The sequence below is a fragment of the Lagopus leucura genome, unplaced genomic scaffold (genome assembly GCF_019238085.1).
Source record: "Lagopus leucura isolate 7727_CA_CO unplaced genomic scaffold, USGS_WTPT01 Super-Scaffold_73, whole genome shotgun sequence".
Lineage (NCBI taxonomy): Eukaryota > Metazoa > Chordata > Aves > Galliformes > Phasianidae > Lagopus > Lagopus leucura.
Genome location: NW_024962252.1, coordinates 33222870 through 33240846, shown reverse-complemented (window position 1 = coordinate 33240846; position 17977 = coordinate 33222870). Strand labels below are relative to the sequence as shown.

General features: G+C 44.6%; 1 protein-coding gene across 1 annotated transcript in view; it reads left to right on the top strand.

Moving 5' to 3' along the window:
* Positions 1-14797: 14797 nt before the first annotated feature.
* The window catches only part of SIM1 (SIM bHLH transcription factor 1), a 39764-nt gene continuing 36584 nt past the window's right edge, over positions 14798-17977 (top strand). Inside the window, exon 1 of the mRNA XM_042890316.1 lies at positions 14798-15323. Coding sequence (XP_042746250.1) covers positions 15149-15323 — 175 coding nt within the window. The 5' untranslated portion in view covers positions 14798-15148. The remainder of the gene's footprint in view (positions 15324-17977) is intronic.

The following is a 17977-nucleotide window of genomic DNA, read 5'->3' as shown; positions in this document are numbered from 1 at the left end:
CACACTATGCCTGTTCTGTCAGTTAGCTATATTTGATTCCCACCTGTCTGTTTAAAAACGCATCCTGTTAAACTGCATGTATTTTCAGCACAGACTGTGTATCAGCACACTGTGCCAGGAGTGACATCAGCAGAAATTTTGATGTGCATTTTTCTGAAGCGATTTGCTGGGGACTGAGCTAACCAAATTTATTATTAATGTCACCAACTGGTAGGAGTGAGAGGGTAAGCTGCTTACATGAAGTGCATGAAGGAAACTTCTATATTAAGAGAATTAAGAGAACATCTTTGGAAACGAATTTACTGTTTGTACCAAATAAATTTCTTGGTAAAAAATTTCTCCAGAGAATTCAAGGCAGACAGAAGAAACAAGTTCTATAGAAAAGGATTCTCCACAATGATTATGCCATACTGCAATTAAGTATGTTTACAAAATGTCTTGTACTCAGATCTTCTAATGAGCTCCATATTGCATCACTGCGATTTGAATATGGCTGTCTCTTAAGTCAGTAAGCCTCTCTTCTGCATCTCTGTTCATAGAAAGTCACAACCACTCTCTGCTCTGACAACTCAAAAGTCAAGTTTCATTACTTTGCCTAAAAATATTTTACTTATTTCAAGTCTAAAAAGATCACCCATCCCACCCATCTAATTACATAATGCTAATTAATTCATTACAAATCACGCCCCAGAAGAATGTAAAATGCAGATTGTGCATTAGGTTTCGTACTGCTTTTTTTCCATTAGCTTAGAGTTGTACTACCAAAAGTCTCAGTAAAAGCATGCCCCCCAAACAAATTGCTTATAGTGCTCCTTGCAGATCCATCCAGAGAGAATTGGTGAGATCCCACTGTACAGTAACAGAGGCCACGTACGTGAGAGGACAACACAGGAATCTCAAAAAATGTCACAGGAGTGGCTTGGGGAAGGACCTTAGTTCAGATTTTAGAATAGAGATTGGAACACAGGCAGCAAATGAAAGTAAAGACAGGCAGTGGCCAGACATATTTGTTTGAAAGGCAATGGAATGAAGAATGTAAAATATTCTGTGCTGAACATCATCAGCCCCAAGGAGAACATTCCCCCTAATTGTCAGGACAGCAAAGGTGAAATCACACATTTTTGAGAAAATCACACTTAATAAGGTAATGCATGTATGGCTAACTATATGGCTGGAAAATACTAATTGCTGGCAAGAGCAACAGTAGAAAAGAGACTCTAGAAATGCCACTATCTTTTTCTAACTACACTACAGAAATGTGAAAACAGCATTCTTCACACACAAGCAAGTTTGAACCTTGTGACAGAAATAACTCAATTTCTGCACATAATACTAATGTGGTAAAATTAATCATAGATATTTGACAGTGATACTTCCTTCCAGCTAACAGGATGAAATTGTTTCAGATACCAATAACACATGGTGAGTTCCCATCATGTATTTGTCAGCCAGTCCAACTAATTAGAGACTAATTACTTATTGTCATACCACAGTAAAATCAGATTCTAATAAAATGTCATTTTTGAAGCTGTAAAGATTCTTCAATTAAGCCTTATTTTGTTTTCTCAAATCATTGCAACAACTAAAGAGAGAGCTGAGGAAAAAAGATTGACAGGATTCTGCCATCTCCATTAAAAGGCCCTTCCATTCATCCATGCTAAGTCAAGATTTGTCCCTAAAGTTTTTTACTATTTTGCCCTACCTAAAATACAGTATAAAATAGTGACCAGCTCTCTCATGAGAGATTGCATGATGAACAGTTTAACCCAGTCACAGTGTCCTGGCTGCTTCCTCCATGTGGTCAGCCCCTCCCATCCCATTCCCCTGCCCAGCTGATGCAGCAATGCAGACTCTCATGTAATGCTGAGACTAGGTTTTCTGGAACTGGACTTTCAGAGGAATTTCATTCTATGTTTGTAGTACACAGAGAAAGTCCTCGTCCCTGATTAGGCTTCTGCATTCTGAGATCTCCAAATACCTGCAAAAAGACCATACTGTACTAAGATAAAAACATAAGATTGTGTTACTCCAAGAATATATTATAAAAAAAAAAAAAAAAATTGAAGTACAAAGAACAGTTAGATGTATGATTGAGACAAATACTTATTTAATTGTAGATTTTAATTCTAAGTAGCTTGATTCCAAAAGGAAATTAGCTAATTTGGGAAAATAGAGATCTGAAGATTTTTCCATTCTCCCTGCTAATGAAATTCTTAAAGCTGACCAAAATGAGCTCCTTACAGAATATATCCATGTGTGTGGTGCACATCTAGTTGAGTACAAGTTCTGCCTTTGTACATCTCATATGTTTTTACCTGAACCCTACACGCGAAAGCTGACAAAATCTTTGTATATCAGGGTAAGGATTATGCACCTTCTCCAGAGAAGGCAACTCAGAGTAAAACCATCTACCTGTCAGGTAGAAATTCTTTGCTTTTGTCTGTTCTAAATATATCTAGAGCTAATTAATTTAAGTTCTAAGCCACCCAGATCCTGTTGGTCTACATGAACACATGAATCTGTTGGATTTTTTAAAATATATATCTTGAATAAGAGCCTGCGCTGAATCATTAAAGAAAATAATAATAATAAAAAACAGCAACCAAATGAAAGCAGTTGCAACGGAAAAAGGGACTGAGCTAGAACGTAAGCTCACTTTCCCCAGCCCCTCAGAGACAAGAAATGTTATTGGTCTCCTGGAATTAAATATGTCCATTTATACAGCAATGAGACACACATCAATGACATTCAAACTCTGTAGCTGTTTCAGTGAAGAAGAAATAACAACTGGGTTATACAAGCTGAATAAAGCATGATCATACTGTCGCAATATAAGTCAGGAAATAATTATTTTGTTGATGTGTGACATGACTTCTTTTTCTCTTTACATCTTGGGGAAATAGAAAAGCATCCTTGTGAAGTACCTTCAACACAGATATGATCTGGACTTCCCTGCTGCAGAATGATAATGCAATGATAGCTTTTCCCTCTTCTTGCTGAAATCAAAATATCTGCATCAAGACTATGCTATACTTGGAGACCAAAAATGCTCTCTAAGCACATGAATCCATGTTCAGGCCTGAGATGCTGACTTCACTGACTTTAATTCAGGCTGTTAGACCTTAAATCTCCAGTTATTTTATCTGAATTGTTTAGGATAGCAATAGCAAACATAAACATTATATGTCAAACATGTGCTTGTTCCTTCATTATTTGAATGTAATGGAACAAAACTCTTGTAACTTTGTACTTAGGCAGTGTGTTTTTTATTCTAGTGACTTTAAAGGTAGAACGCAGGGGCCTAGATTTTCTGCTGCTGAAATATTTGCCTCACTATGGCAATATCAGTCAACGACAGGACAGAGCTACAGTTTTCAAAGACACTTTAAAAGGCAATAATAGTTGCTGCTCATCAAAATGGATCTTGCAACCTTTTAGAGAATTTTTTTTCCTCAAGTGGAAGGAAAGTACTAGTTACCATGAAAAATTAGCTTCAATAACAGGATGCAACCTGAATATCCATCCTTCCCCGGTATGTTGAAATGTGCTATTGAAATACAGAAGTCTTCTGATTGAAGATCTGGATTTGCTGAGCATCCAAGGATACACATACCTCTGCTTTTCTGAGAAGTTCCAATGAAACCAGTGGCACAAACATTCCAGTCATTCTTATATATAGGTGAGCAAATCCCAGCTCTTTCTCTGGTACCTCAGATTCAGATGTCCACATCAGCTACACATCAGTTTTAAACAGTGCAGTGTGAAGGCACTGCTCTCTCTAAAGATTTGTAGAATTACATAATCATGCAGTTGGAAACTGCATCTGTTGAAGAACTGAACCTTTGCTCTAGCAGCAGTTTTTACTCAGGGAGATTTTCAGGGCAGAGTGAGAAAGACAGGCTTTAGAGATTTAATTCACTTCCTGTCAGGTTTGTACAAGGTGCTCAGCTGTGTTTCCAAAGCTGACAGAGGCCCCCACGCTCCGCTCCACAGAGGAATGAATGTCCATTCATGCCTCAGCTTCCCTCCTTCATAGGAGCAGTGCCCAAGCTAGAAAGCTGCTCTAATGCACTCTTTTGGGAACAGGAGCCTAAATTTCTATTGCAAATTTGAACACACCTCAACAACTAGACTGAATCTTCTCAAGACTATGGTCCTCAAGGGACCTTAAAAGACCAAAATCCTTAAGAAATAGTGGGTTTTAGAAATAAACAGTCCAGGTGGATTACTAGAATATTCTATTATTCGTAAACATGAAATTTAAAAAAATTTAAAATTTCACCAAGAAGACACTGACAAGAATGCACAATAGTTTTTTGGTTTTGTTTCATTTTATAAACACGCACTGCCTGTTTATCTGTCTGAAAGTCCTAGGAAACAGTCGGATTAATTTATTTGAATCCATGAAAATTTGGGAAATGTGGGTGCTGCTAAGAAAACAAACAGGACTTGAAACAAAATTCCAACAGTTAGTAACTGAAAACTAAGCTGAAATTTCTTTTATGTTGATGCATTACCTTTTGCTTCCAAGATCAGAGGCTGAAATGCATTTCCAATATACATTATTAGCAGAACAAATTTTGTTTCTACTGTTATTTTCAAAGGATTTAGTGAATAGTAGCATTTAGTATCATATGTCTTCACTCAGATCTAGGACTCAAAGATTAACAGCTGCAGATTTTATAACACTTCCAATTTTGAGATGAATCATATTTTCTTGAATTGGATGAGTGGGTAATGTCTCTCAGTTATTTAATTCTTAGGAACCATTGCCTTAGCAGAAAAAAAAAAAAAGACAAATAATTCATGACCATGAAAAATGTCTAATTGGATGAAATTAGATGAAAAAAAAAATCCCTAATGAGAAAAACAGGATAATGATCCTTCTCAAAGGAGAGGCAAAGCTTTGAGTCATACAGACATGGCTGCTGTGAGGCAAAAGTCCTCCTTGTTTTTATTAAACAATCTCATCTGCTTTCATTACATCAAATTATTTTTGTACGACAGCATAACTTTAACAGAAGCATGCCACTATCATCTGCATAGCGATTAGGGCACATCAGGGGAAAATATGGGAAAATGTGGCCAGGGAGGAGAAAAAATATCTGAATGAGGGAATTTTGTATGGGAGAAGATGGGGTAGTGGACTGCAGCTCATTTTTAGAAGAGAGTGAGTCCTTCCTCTTGCTCTGAAAGGAAGCAAGCCTCTTTTCAGGGGAAGATTCCAAGTAATGGATCCTAAACAGATAAGCACCTCTCCTGCAGTCTCAGGCAAGGTTCCAGATGTAAACCACACTTCTGTGCTCCAACTTTGTGCTAGGTTTTCCATATCGTATGCAGTTATCCAGTCTCTTTTTGAGACATTTAATTTTCCATATCCACTACTCAAGGAAATTTCAGCATATCACACCTCAAAATCCACTATGGGTGCATTCAGAGGTGAGATTCTTGCTTTTCCATTTATCTCCACACGTAAGTGTGTAGTCTTCATGTTATAAATTACGTCACCTTTTTTTTAATGTATTCATCTCTGCTTGTAGCTCCCATGTTACATCTTATCAACTTGATGTTAAGAATAAGTAGTCCATATTAAAAACACTTCCATACCCTTACAGTTGGAATTCTACCATTTGAAATCATTAAAATGTACTCACTTATGTCAATAGTTCTCAGGGGAGGAAGAATAAACACAATCATGGGAAAGTGTCATACGTATATGTAAAAATAAATATTAAATATATTAAATATTATAGGAAAACATAAATGTTATTTGAATATAGCATACACCATTTGTAGTTACTGTCACCATCCCTATTGAAGGAATGCAAGAACTCGCCAAAATTTAGAAGAGAAACATCACTTTCATCTTTTGGAAGACCAATGACATTACTGATTGTAATCTGATCTCTACATGTTAATTTCACAAGTAAATGGAGAAGATGGTCTCCTTGAGAATTAGATTCCACTACTCCTTCAGTATCTTGCAATTAGTAAAATACAACAAAATAAGATAAAACTTTGTCCATAACCATTATTTCATTCTTCTGTCTGCAACTTATCTTTTTATTTAAGTGTCCTTACCCAACTCCTTTCCACCAGTGCAACGTTGTTCTGCCATCTCTTCCCCAAACCATAAAGCTTCAAGCTATGGAAAACAGTAAGGTAATAAGAGACAGCAATAATGATAAATCAGTTCCCTCTTTAAAAATTCTGGTTTTCCTAAATCTTCTTCCTTTCTATAATTATGTTCACCCTTTCATTTCAGCCTTCACCTTGTCTCCATCTCAAGTAACCAATCTGTCTAGTCTTGCTTTTATTTTATTTATATCCTTTACTGCCGTGTACCTTCCTTTCTCGTTTAGATAAAAATGAATGTATACACCTAAACAAGTTAAAAAATTATTTTCTTACTGACACTGCTAACCATAGCTTTCTGTATATTCCTTTCACTTTTCAGTTTCTATGCCTTTCTGTGTTCCAAAGTCTGATTATAGCCTTGCCTCTCTTTTTCATCAGCATTTTTATGTGATTGATTACAGCTCTTCTTACAGAAGTTTTTTTTGATCCCAAACTCAAGCCACTAATTTAAGTTGGGGCAGTTTGGGCTGTCTATTGAAGGAAATCTATGCCAGCATCTAAACATGATTTACAGGAAGAAATGAACCAAACCAAGTCTCATTTTCACATTTTGTACCCTATCAATTAAGTGTATTTGTCCAGGATTTCTTCATATTTGAAGTGACAAGTAATTAAAAAAGGTTATCAGTGGGTAGAAAAAAATAATCCTTCTCTTGAGTGAAAAGGTAAGAAAGTAAGTAAGTTAGCCATCTTCAAGATGTATCAAAACATGTCTTGCTACCTGTAATACCTGGCATTAAGATTAGTCCAGTCTAGAGTCTTCCATATTTCCCATTTTGGCCACCCTTCACTTGCAGATTAGCTCACCGTCTTCATTTGCTCATCCTCCACCTTCACAAGCACAAACCCAGGAGTTTTCTTCGGCCTTGCTTGCTTCATTCTTGCATTCATTCACCTGTACAGAAGAGAGCTTTCCTTTGACCACAGGAAATATATATTTTTTCCAGGCCTAAACTATTCTCTTCTACAGTCTTAGGGCCTTGGGTAAACAGCAAGATCTGACTGAAAAAAACAGCCAGACCATGAGGTGTCCACAGAAAACCAAACAAAAAAGTCACCAGCTCAGCTCTGTTTTTCAACCTGTTCTACTAAAACTGTCATAAACAAAGGTTTTTTTACCACATGATAGTTTAAGAGCGTTAATTTAGTTTTGGTATAAAATAACAAGTTCTAATGTGCCACACTCAAACACCAACAGCTCTCGAGCCTCTCATATGCATTATACTGAAACATGGCACAGGAGGATATAAATCCATGTTCATCAGATGATAAATTGTCCAAATGGCTGACTGCAGATAGAAATCCCATAGGACTGGTTATCCCCCAGCTGATCATTACAAGATTCCCCTGGTTCACCCAGCACTATATGAGCCAAGGCACTACTCTGATTTGGTAAGATCTTCCTGGATTATCAGTATTTCAAACTGCTGAATATGGACATCTCATGACATTAAAAAATACATAGTTTCAGTATTCCAGTTCTATATAACTCTGCCCCTTGACAAATGAACACATTTTTCAGCAAATATTTCATCTCTGAAATAATTCAGAAAACTGAATTATATTCAGTTGAAAGCAGCTTGCTTAAGCATACTTTTGAGGCAGACAAACTATCATTTCACTTCATGCTAATTCCTGGATCTAAAAGAGAAGGAAAAAAGAGAGAGAGAGAGAAAAAGAAAAGAAAAGAAAAGAAAAGAAAAGAAAAGAAAAGAAAAGAAAAGAAAAGAAAAGAAAAAAATGAGGAATTTTTTGTGTGTGTGTGTTTTTTTTTTCTTTAAAATGAGGGGAAAACCCTATAAGAAGACCAGAACTGGGGTGCAAGATAGCACAGACAATTTCCAACATAAATGCTAGTTATTAGGTGTCATGTAGAGTCAGGAGTTGCCATGGAATCCATTTGCTTCTAAACCAGCTCCTCCTGCTGGAATACTTTCTCATTATTATTTCTTTCTGTAGCACAAAAGGAGCTGGCTATAGAAGAAATGCTATTCCAAGATAAAGTTTCTACTGCGCCTGAAATCAGACATGAAATTAAAATCTAAATTTAAAAAGTTACTTTTCTGTGCAAATGTAAAGCTGCATTACTGCGGTCAGAAGAATGAAATTGTAGGCTGTTTTTAGAGATTCAGTGAAGCAGAGAAATTATAGCTAAAGTCTTTCTTTCAGCTCTCTTCCTATGAATGAAAATAAATGTCACATCTGAAGACTACTGTTCACATTTTTCCATTACGATAACTTTTAACATTTTCATACTAGTTACCTGATGCAAGAGCAGCCTCATTACCACTCTAATTAATAATGTCCTCGTAAACAGAACAGTGCGTATGTGCTGGACATCAGATTTATTAGGCCAATGAACTCACTTGTTGTGATGTCAGTTTCAATGGATGGATTTTACAAGAAAAAAAAAAAGTGATCATGCCTTCTAACTCTTGACACACCAATAATTGGATTTCAATTCTTTTGCGTACAATGTACTGTGGTGTGACTGAAGGACAATACTGGAAAGTAACCAGCAATATTAGAAAACTATGTCAGTAATTTGCAGCTTGGCATGTTAATATTTATTATTAATATTGTTTATTATAGACATTGACTAGCATTGCATCTGGAACCCCTAAACAGAAACAGGATCCTATTGTGATCAACATTGTATGGAGATAAACACAGCCCTTGCCCCCAAGAGCTTGTATTCTATGGCCCTGGTCTTGTAAACTGATCTTCACGGAGATATTCTTGAGCCCCTGTGGAGTTCTGCAGCCTTCCAACATGGTCCAAACTTCCTATGAAGCCTTCGTATATTTGGAGAAATGGAGGAACCTTGACCTTTCCAATCTTCTCCTTTCCCTCTGTCTTACATCTGAATTATGCCCAAAGGAATTTTCAGCAAGTCTACCTTCTTATCAAACTGGATTTTAATCTTAGTCACCCCTTATAGTGTGTGGCAGCAAAAACATCCATCAACAGCAGAACAAGAATCAAGCTTGAGGCTTGATTTCTTCAAATCAAAAGTTCTGCTCCAGCCAGGAAATCAGAGGAAGCTCTGTGCGGTTTAATTCCTTTTCCTCTCCACCCTAGTGTTTTCTAAGACCCCATAACTGCAAGCAGACTCCACATTCAATCAGAGGTCTTTGGCACCACCCAGGAAGCTCATCAGGATGCTACTACTTCTGGGACAGGCACCGTTTTTGGAAATGCAAAAGAGTACATAGGGATAGGCTGGAGACAGAGAACCTTTTGCACAGAAAGCAGAAGGGTCACTGCATCCCTGCAATGAACAGGAGCCACCCCACATCAGCAATGTGAGGGGAGTAGTGACAGCAGCAGAGATGGCACTGAAGACATCAGGAACATCCACAGGGGTAAGGCAGGTCCAAAGTCAAGCCAGGTCCACATCAGCACAGCTGCAAGGCATCTGAAGCCAGGAACACCTGCAGCCTTGCTTGAATGGGCACTAAGGGCAGAGTGCATAGATGGAGCTGCCAGGGCAATTAAAGCTTATCAGCACATGCTGGGTCCTGACACAGAGTATTCCCCCTTCTTTCCAGTATGGCTGCTCTGACAAGTGACTTGAGTTCAGTCATGCACCAAGAGCATTTTGTACAGAAGGCAAAATTAAAACCAGACTCTAGCAGATCCCAAGATTTTTGCATGTTTCAAAAATGTGGTGTTAGCATCACTTAGCTATTGTCAGACTGAAGAAACAGCGATTCTTCACTCATTTGCTCGTCTACCAGCTAAATCTAAGAGGAATTATACAGAACAAGCGAGCCTTGAAGCTTCCTGCCTCCAGCCACAAGTGGTGGTCTTGTAGCAGCTTCTTAGGGCAGCTGTCCTTCTGATAGACTCTAGCTTCAACTAGTTAAACCCAGTTCTCACAGTATTTAAATAAGCATCTTACCACCAGAGAAGAGTAGTCAGAATTCAGGGTTTAGATGAAGTATTTCAACAATGAGGCAAAACCTAAATGGATAAAAACCATCTTGAGACAACCCTTGCTGAACACCCTCACCCTTCAGCAACAGACTGAGCATTGTCTGAAATAGGATAAAGCTGGATTTGAGTTTTCAAGCCTGGTGCTGCTTCCCTGTGCCACCTTCCCATATAAATGATTTATCCCATGGTGTCTTTCTGAGAGGCATCACTTCATCACTCCTCAGGAAAACAGGCACAGGCTCAGTTTGCATCACAGTTGCCATCAGGCGCCTAAGCACCATGTGGGCAAGGCAGAGGGAGTAGCAATAATCTTGCCCAGACAACCCAGAGAACATTAAGCAACAGGACTTAGCATATCATGCTCATAGGTACAAACTTAACCAGAATCGTAACCACAAATACATAAGAGACCAGAGCAAGCAAAGCTCCTATTTAAATCCTTGGAAAGTGCTTCCCTCGCAGCAAAGCTGTCGACAATCCCGGAGGCTGTGAAGTACAGGGGTACCAATGTGGTACCCTGAGCCCCATCCCTCATTTAGGGCTCAACCACGTCTGTTCTCAGAGGTTTGGGGAGGCCAGAGACGGAGCTTCAGTGCAGCCGAGGGGCTGGCTCACCTTCAGGCGGGTTTCATCTGAAATGCTGCGAGTTTTGTGCACTAAGGGTTTCTTGGGACAGGCTGAGCCCTCGGCCGTTGGTGTCGGGCTCTACTACATCGGGGAGCTCGGCAGAAGCGAAGCGGCCCCTTTAACAAGGGCAGCAGGCAGGGAGAGTCCAGCGCCAGGGGAAGGCTGCGGGAGGGAGCGGGACCGCCCTGGGAACCCGGCTCAGGTGAGGGCACCGCTGCCTGGGGCGGGAGGAGAAAATCCGTCGTGGTGCGGGAGAGGGGGATGTGGGAGCCGAGCAGTGTCTCTGAGGAGACGGAGGATGATGAAGAACTCTGTGTACAGCGTGATTACGATCTGGTTTTTAAGTGATCCTGTGTGAAGCCTGGAGTTGGACTGGATGGTCCTCGTGGGCGCCTTCCAACTCAGGACGTTCTGCGATTCTGCTAAGTTTGGGATTCCTTCAAAGTTCGTTTCCAATCCCTTGCCCTTCCCAGCTTCTGTCCAGACATTGCAGCTGGTGCTGCAGAACTGCAGAGCTGTACCACAGTTCTGATACTGCGAACACAGAAGGCAAAGCACGAAGTGCATGTAGATAATTGTTACTGACCATGAGGTGGATTTTCCCACCTCCATTTCTTTAGTTCATGTTTTCCCTCACTGCTTCACGTAGCAGTATGGCAGCTCGGTTCTCAACCATCATCAGGAGTGTACTCAATAAGGAGAGGGCTGAAGGTACTGACCTTTGACACCACTGGAAAAAAAAAAATGAGTGTAAGTAAGTCATCTCGTGGTGTTCGTGCCAAAAGCAAGGAAAGTGATGGCACTGCACCGGAGTGCCTCCTGAAAGTATCGCTTAGAAACACCCACGAGTATAAAGTGTGCAACTGTTTGTAAGTTACCGAAAATAACTGCCGGTTGCACTGGTCCTCATGCCCTAATTCTGCAGTATTCCTTCTATTATTTTTCGAGAGATGTATTAGAAATCACTTATATCCAAGATCAGCTTATGCGAGTGTCTGTTACCCATTTCCTGCATTTTGTTACAGAATCCACTTTCTCCTTGTCCTCCTTCCCTGAGTACCCCAACACCATTAGTGGATAAAGTACCTGGAGCACGGCTCTAAGCACGGAGGTTAAGATCTACATCAGTTAAAACCTGTTAATCGGCTCTGAATGGTCTCAGAGTGCGTTCACCGGGTGTGTGTGTGTAGGCACAGCCTGGATGAGGGCACGGATGGAAATTCTCAGCCCAGCTCAGCAGGTCCTCGGGGCACGCAGTCGGAGTTCGGGACACCGGGATGCTCCCAGCCCTAAGGAGCGGCATCCCCGCTGCTACGCGTAGGGAGAGGAAACAGCTCCTGTACAGACAGCGAAGTTGAACGCACTCTGTCTCATTGAGCGGATCCGTACGAGGTCGGATGCCGCTTTCTCGCCCACACGAAGTGCAGGAGGAGGTTTGTCGTCTCAAAATCCGCCTGCGCCCCACACCAGGCCGGTGATTTTTAAGCAGCCGTACGTTCGCACTGTCTGGTTAAATTGCTGGAATTTACCTTTCTAAGGCGCTAGCGCCTAGGCAATGCCTGCATGGTAACGATCTCCCCGCATAAGGATTGGTGGCCAATTTATTCCTTAGAGGGGTTAGCAAGCACATCCAAAGTCAGAAACAAATAAATACAGCAAACCACGCCAAGATGCGTGCAGGGAAAAAAAAAAAAAAAAAAAAAAAAAAAAAAAAAACAAAGCCAAAAACAAAAAAAGAACCAAAAAACCCCATTCGATCAGACTTGTCTTATAGGGAAATGACCCAGGGAAATTTTCTTTCTTTTTCTTTCTTTCGCCCTCCCCCCCACCCTCCTTCCGCCCCCCCCCCCCCCCCTCCAGCTTTGATTTGCAGAGCTCTCCCGCTCCCCACTCGCACGCACACGCGGTGCAATGCACGCTGCGTGCTGTGCCTGGCGACTCAAGTTTTTCACGGCACGGAGTTGCAAGCCTGGCTGCAAAATGCCTCTTTTCACCGAGCCCTCCTCCAAGTAGCCCGCTTATAACGATCGTTTTTAAAGTACACTGAGTTTCAATACCTGTTTCTTCAGTTCTCCGATATTATCAATTACCCGGCGTAGGCTCACCCGGGAATAAATTCACCCGAACCGAGTACACGTGTGTGCTTCAGGCAGCGAGTTCCCCGTTCCCGAGCGGTGCAGAATCCCGATCTGGGCCGTTCTGTGCCCGCGTCCCCCGAGGCTTCCAGGCATTTTTTTTCCCCGGTTCCATCGCTCTCCACCGCTCCGCTCCGGGGCCGCCAGGGTCCCGGCACCGCCACTCTCCCCTCTACGAATCCGTGGCTGCGGGAGTGTGGGGTGGCGAATGGTTGTCTGCGTTTCCCTGCTATCCATTGGCAGGACTGTGTTCCTCTGATTTACTCATTTTTTTTCCTAAGCCAAAAGCACTATAAAGGATAATTTTTGAGGCGCCTGTTGACAAACAAGCCTTGCGCTACCTGATGGTGTGAGTCCGGTTGTTGCCCGGATGCCTGAACACTCCTCGGGGATATCAGCGTTGTTTGCAGGACAGCTTCCTCCAATAGAAGCCGGCAAGAAGGTGCTGTCTTTCTCCCCAAGCCTGCTTTCAGCCTGCTGCTGTGTGCCTGCAGCACACAGAAAGCCTTCGGAAAGCACAGTGTCACCTTCTCCGCAACAGCGAGGGCTTTAAGAAGAGGAGGGCTGCATTTTTCCCCCTTTTTTCCCTTTTCATTACTTTTTATAATTTATCTCGAGTCCATACCTCTCCTAACTGCCCTGCGTTGTGTTTGTTTCACAGAGGGGTGGTCCGGCAAAGGGACGAGCGGTGCGTCCTGGCCGTGCGGACACCAGGAACAGCTGCTGGGCGCTTTCCCGCACCGTGCTGCTATTACCGCACGGTGCTATTTTGTTTCCTGAGGTAGGAGAGGTGCGTTTGGTGCTGATAGATTATTTGTTTCTTTTTCTCTAGGACTAAGTGTTTTGTTTTGTTTTTTTCCCCGTCTAGCAGGAAAATCTCATAACCCCACAAAAAAAATAATAATAATAACAACAGAGAGAATTGCCTAAAGCACCTTTTTGTTTTAAATCTCCAGGGGCACTCCGTGGGGGAGTGCGCGTTGGTGCGCGTCCCCGCACGCCTCCCCCGGGCGCGCCCCCGAGGGGTCAGAGGGCGGGAGCGCGCGAGGAGTAGGGGTGTGTGTCCGCTTCGGGGTGACGTCACCGCCCGCTTCACCAATGGTCGTCAGGGAGCGGGGAGCCGGCAGCCAATGGGAGGCGGGGCGGGTCCGTGAGTGGCATTAAGGGCGGGCTCGGCCGGGGCTGGGGGAGAAATGAAGTTGTGCTAAAAGGCTTTTAGCCGGAAAAGAAGTTATTAGGGCATTTCTCAGTCGCAATTAGGGCTTCTTCATTAAGCCCACCCCCACCCAGTATGTGAGAGGGAGAGTCGGGCAGCCGATAAAGGGGCGGGAGGCGGCAGCGCCCGGCTGCCCGCCGGCGTGGGGAGCCGCGACGGGCAACGACCGCGCCCCCGCTATTAATGAGCCAATTAAAGAGGGGTCCGCACCCTGGCACGGCTCGCTGCGGGCTGCCCTGCGAGGGGATACCAGGTAGGTGCAGGGGGCCCGGCCTCGAGGGGGGGGGGGGGAGCACAAAGAGATGCGAAGTGAGGTTGGGTACTCCCGCCGAGGGTGGGAGGAAATAGCGGCAAAACCCCAAAATTGGCTGGAAAAACGCACGAAGTAACTGCTGTGCCGGGCTGCGATCGGCAGTGAGTCCTGGCTCCGGTAGGGGAACCACGGGGGCAGTGGGATTAATGCAACAAGCAGGAAAAAATAAATAAATAGAAAATAAACAAACAACGCAAGCAGAAAAGGGCACCTGGGCTAGGTTTTAAAAATTATGATGATGATTTCTGGAGGCCGCGGCGCTGAGTAGCGACTTGCTCACCCACCACCACCGCTCTTCTTCCCGCAGAGGCTCCTACGAAGCCGCCCGCGGAGGCCCCGTTCCGGCAGCGGATTGCGGGAGGACCGGGATTACCATGACCCACTTCGAGGAGAGGCACTGTCCGCGATGAGCAGGAACAGAGGCCCAAAACACCTCGCTTGGCTGCTGCGTCGTGCCACGGGCTTGTAGTTTTTTGTTTTTTGTTTTTTCTTGTTTTTTTTTTTTTTTTTTTTTCCTGCAGTTGCTTGAGTCTCGTAGCTGCACTGGATAAATGCCTTTCTCCCCCGAGTGACTTTTCAGAGAATATTCGTTCTTTTGAAGAACACCACTCCGCTCTTCGGCACTTTGTTCCATTTCACCGAACGGTTTCTCTGGGCGGCGGCTGTTCTCCCTCCCGATGATCCGGGACATGAACTGCAACTGCAAGTGAGCGCTCCCCTCCCACCTTTGGATGAAGCTCCGGAGCTTAAATTTTAGAAAGGAAGGGGGAAAAAAACACGATGAAAGAGAAGTCCAAAAATGCTGCCCGGACTAGACGGGAGAAAGAAAACAGCGAATTTTATGAACTGGCTAAATTACTGCCCCTGCCCTCGGCCATCACCTCCCAGCTGGACAAAGCATCCATAATCAGGCTCACCACCAGCTACCTCAAGATGCGGGTGGTTTTCCCAGAAGGTAGGTGGGATAGCTCTCCCCTGTGCTCCCCTTCCCATCCAGGTGCTGCTTGGGCCGAGTGCTTTCTGCTGCTACTTCTCCCTCCCGTGAATGTTGTCGCTCCGTTCATATGACAGTTCTGCTGGGGGTTGAGGGGCTTCTGTCAACGCAGGAGGTTTTCTGTTCTCGTGCATGCGGCGGGCATCGCCGCAAGGCAAATGGGGGCGATCCCCCCATTTATAGCTGTAAGTGGGGGAGCTAATATATGGGTAAATATTTACATAAGCCTATGCAAAGTCCTAAAGCCTTAGGTGCGGTGTGCAGGTATAGGGTGCGCTCCCACAACTGATAAGCCAAGCACAACGTATCACATCGTAAACCCACTATATCCCGATCTGAGGGTCGCTGAGGCCGTCTGAGAGCGCTAATCGACCTCGGGAATTATTCACAGAATGATTATATTCGGACGCGTCCAAGCCCCATAACGATGCGAACAGAGGGCCTGCAGCGAGCTTCATTTTGACTCTCACTGGGCAGAGCCGGCCGTCGCGTCCTCAGTTCCAGCTGCTCCTGGTGGCGCTGAGCCGCCTCTCGGGGTGCCTGGAGGGGCTCCAGAGAGAGTAGAGAGCTTGTTAAGGGACCGGGATGAAGTTCTGCTCTGCTCTCGGTCTGTCGCTTCTGTGAAATGCAGGGGAAAGAAAAAATTCAAAAGGATTCTCGAAGCTTTTATTTAGATTGAGATGTTTTCTGCCTGGAAGAGACTGTAGTGAGAGAGAAGACTGAGGGGTCGGATTTTTTTTTTTTTTAATGATTTATCTAAAAATCAAAATTAATCATTCGTTGAAATGTATGGATACGTAAGAAACCCCGTAATACAGACTTTGCGTTTACTTCGGGTCTGTCGGTAATGCTTCATGAACCCAGAGCGGGTACGGGGACTGTCCTGGTTTGTTCTGTTTGTTTGTTTTGCTTTTAACCTGATTCAGACCGGGAAGGAGCGGTCTTAACTCGACTTTTTAAAGGTAAATATTCGCTCGGACCTGGAGGCGGGCCTCCCCCTCCTCCCCCTCAGCGCTGCGTGAGTACATAGAGCCAAAGCCATAGCAGTCATTTCCAACGTAGTGTATCTTGTAGCCGCTTCTTTAAGCAACGTTTGGTATCTCTGAGTAACTTAGAACCAAAGAATGGGATAAGAGGGAGTTGTAACACCTGAAACCTTTTTTTAAGAAAAAAAAAAAGAAGTGGGGGGTGGGGGAAGTGGTAGAAAAAGTTAAAATTCTCATGAAACCACGTTCCCATTCTATGCCATCTATCTGCAAGGAAACTGAGCTGTCCTTTAATACTGTCAGCGCACACTTTATAAAAAGAAAGCTATGGCCAACTCCGCTGCCCGCGATGTTCCTAAAAGGATTATTAGCGGTGATCTGTCAGCTCCCGCCGTCTCAGCGGGCCGCCTTCCTGCGTGATTCCGAGAGGCTCTCGTCAATTACCGCCGCCGATGCAGCGGGGCTGTTTGATCAGACGAAGCATATGGTGTTGCTTGTAGGCTGCGAGTAATCACGGGCGGAGAAGAATGGCCGGGCCCCGTCCCGGGCGACAGCGCGGGATGCCTCAATGCCCCGGGGAGCCGTGAGGCGGGGGGCGCGGGGCCGGGGCCGGCAGCTGCGGCTTTGAGCAGGGAGGCGGAGAGTGGCGGCGGGACCTCCGCGGCCTCGCTACGGGGGAGCTGCGAATGGAAAGAAGCCGCCGCCGAGGGGGTGGCCCCGCGGTGCTGTCCGTGCTGGGGGGTCGGAGTGGTTCCGCAGGCACTTGCCAGTATGTGGGAGGCCCTCCCTCCCCGTTTGCTCTGGGCACGCAGAGACAGCCAGAACCTGCGGAAGGCGGTAGATATGGCAGGGGACGTTCTGTGTTTTTTCCCGGGGAGGGCAGAGCTGCGAGAGCTGGGGCGCAGCCCGGATCCGGCCGAGAGCGGAGAACCGTGGGTTCGGCCGAGCGGTGCGGTTCCCCGGCGGCCCGCCCGGAGCTTCCCTGCACGGGGCCTGACTGGAAACGGTGGGAATAAATGCACAGAACGATGTAAGCTCCTCAGCGGAGGAAGCATCGGTGGGCGTCCGTCTGCGCGTTTGGACATTGAGGGGCTCATATGCAGGAAGGAGGAGGTTGGATGCCAGGGTCACTATGAAAACAGGAGGTTTCTGCCAGGGCCGTGCCCGCAGAGCCACGCAGCCGCTCAGCGCCGTTTGGTTTCCGTTTCACTGTCTGAAAATGCGATGCAAAGCGGTGGCACCGGATGAGCGCGGCTCTGAGGGAGCGTAGTGTGGAGATTCAGCTGCAGCTTTGCGAGTCTCTCGAAGGAGTGCAGGACTTGACTCGGGCCCGGCACTCCATTGCCCTGCCCCAAACCTCTCGGGAAAACTGGCAAAGACGAAATATGCCCCGTGGCTGCTGCCTGGCATGGGCCGGCTGCTGAAACTCCTCTGGCTCGGGAAGAGAGAGCCTGTTTTGCATGGGATCGGCTTTGGGGAAGATAATGTGGAGAAGATCTGCTTGATAGCTGTGAACAGTGTAAAGAGCTTTTAAAATTATGTTTATTGAAGGGGAAAAGAAAAGAAAGACAGAATGAGAAAAAGATAAATACCTTCCTGATAAATTCAGTCCTGTGTTAACGTTCATGG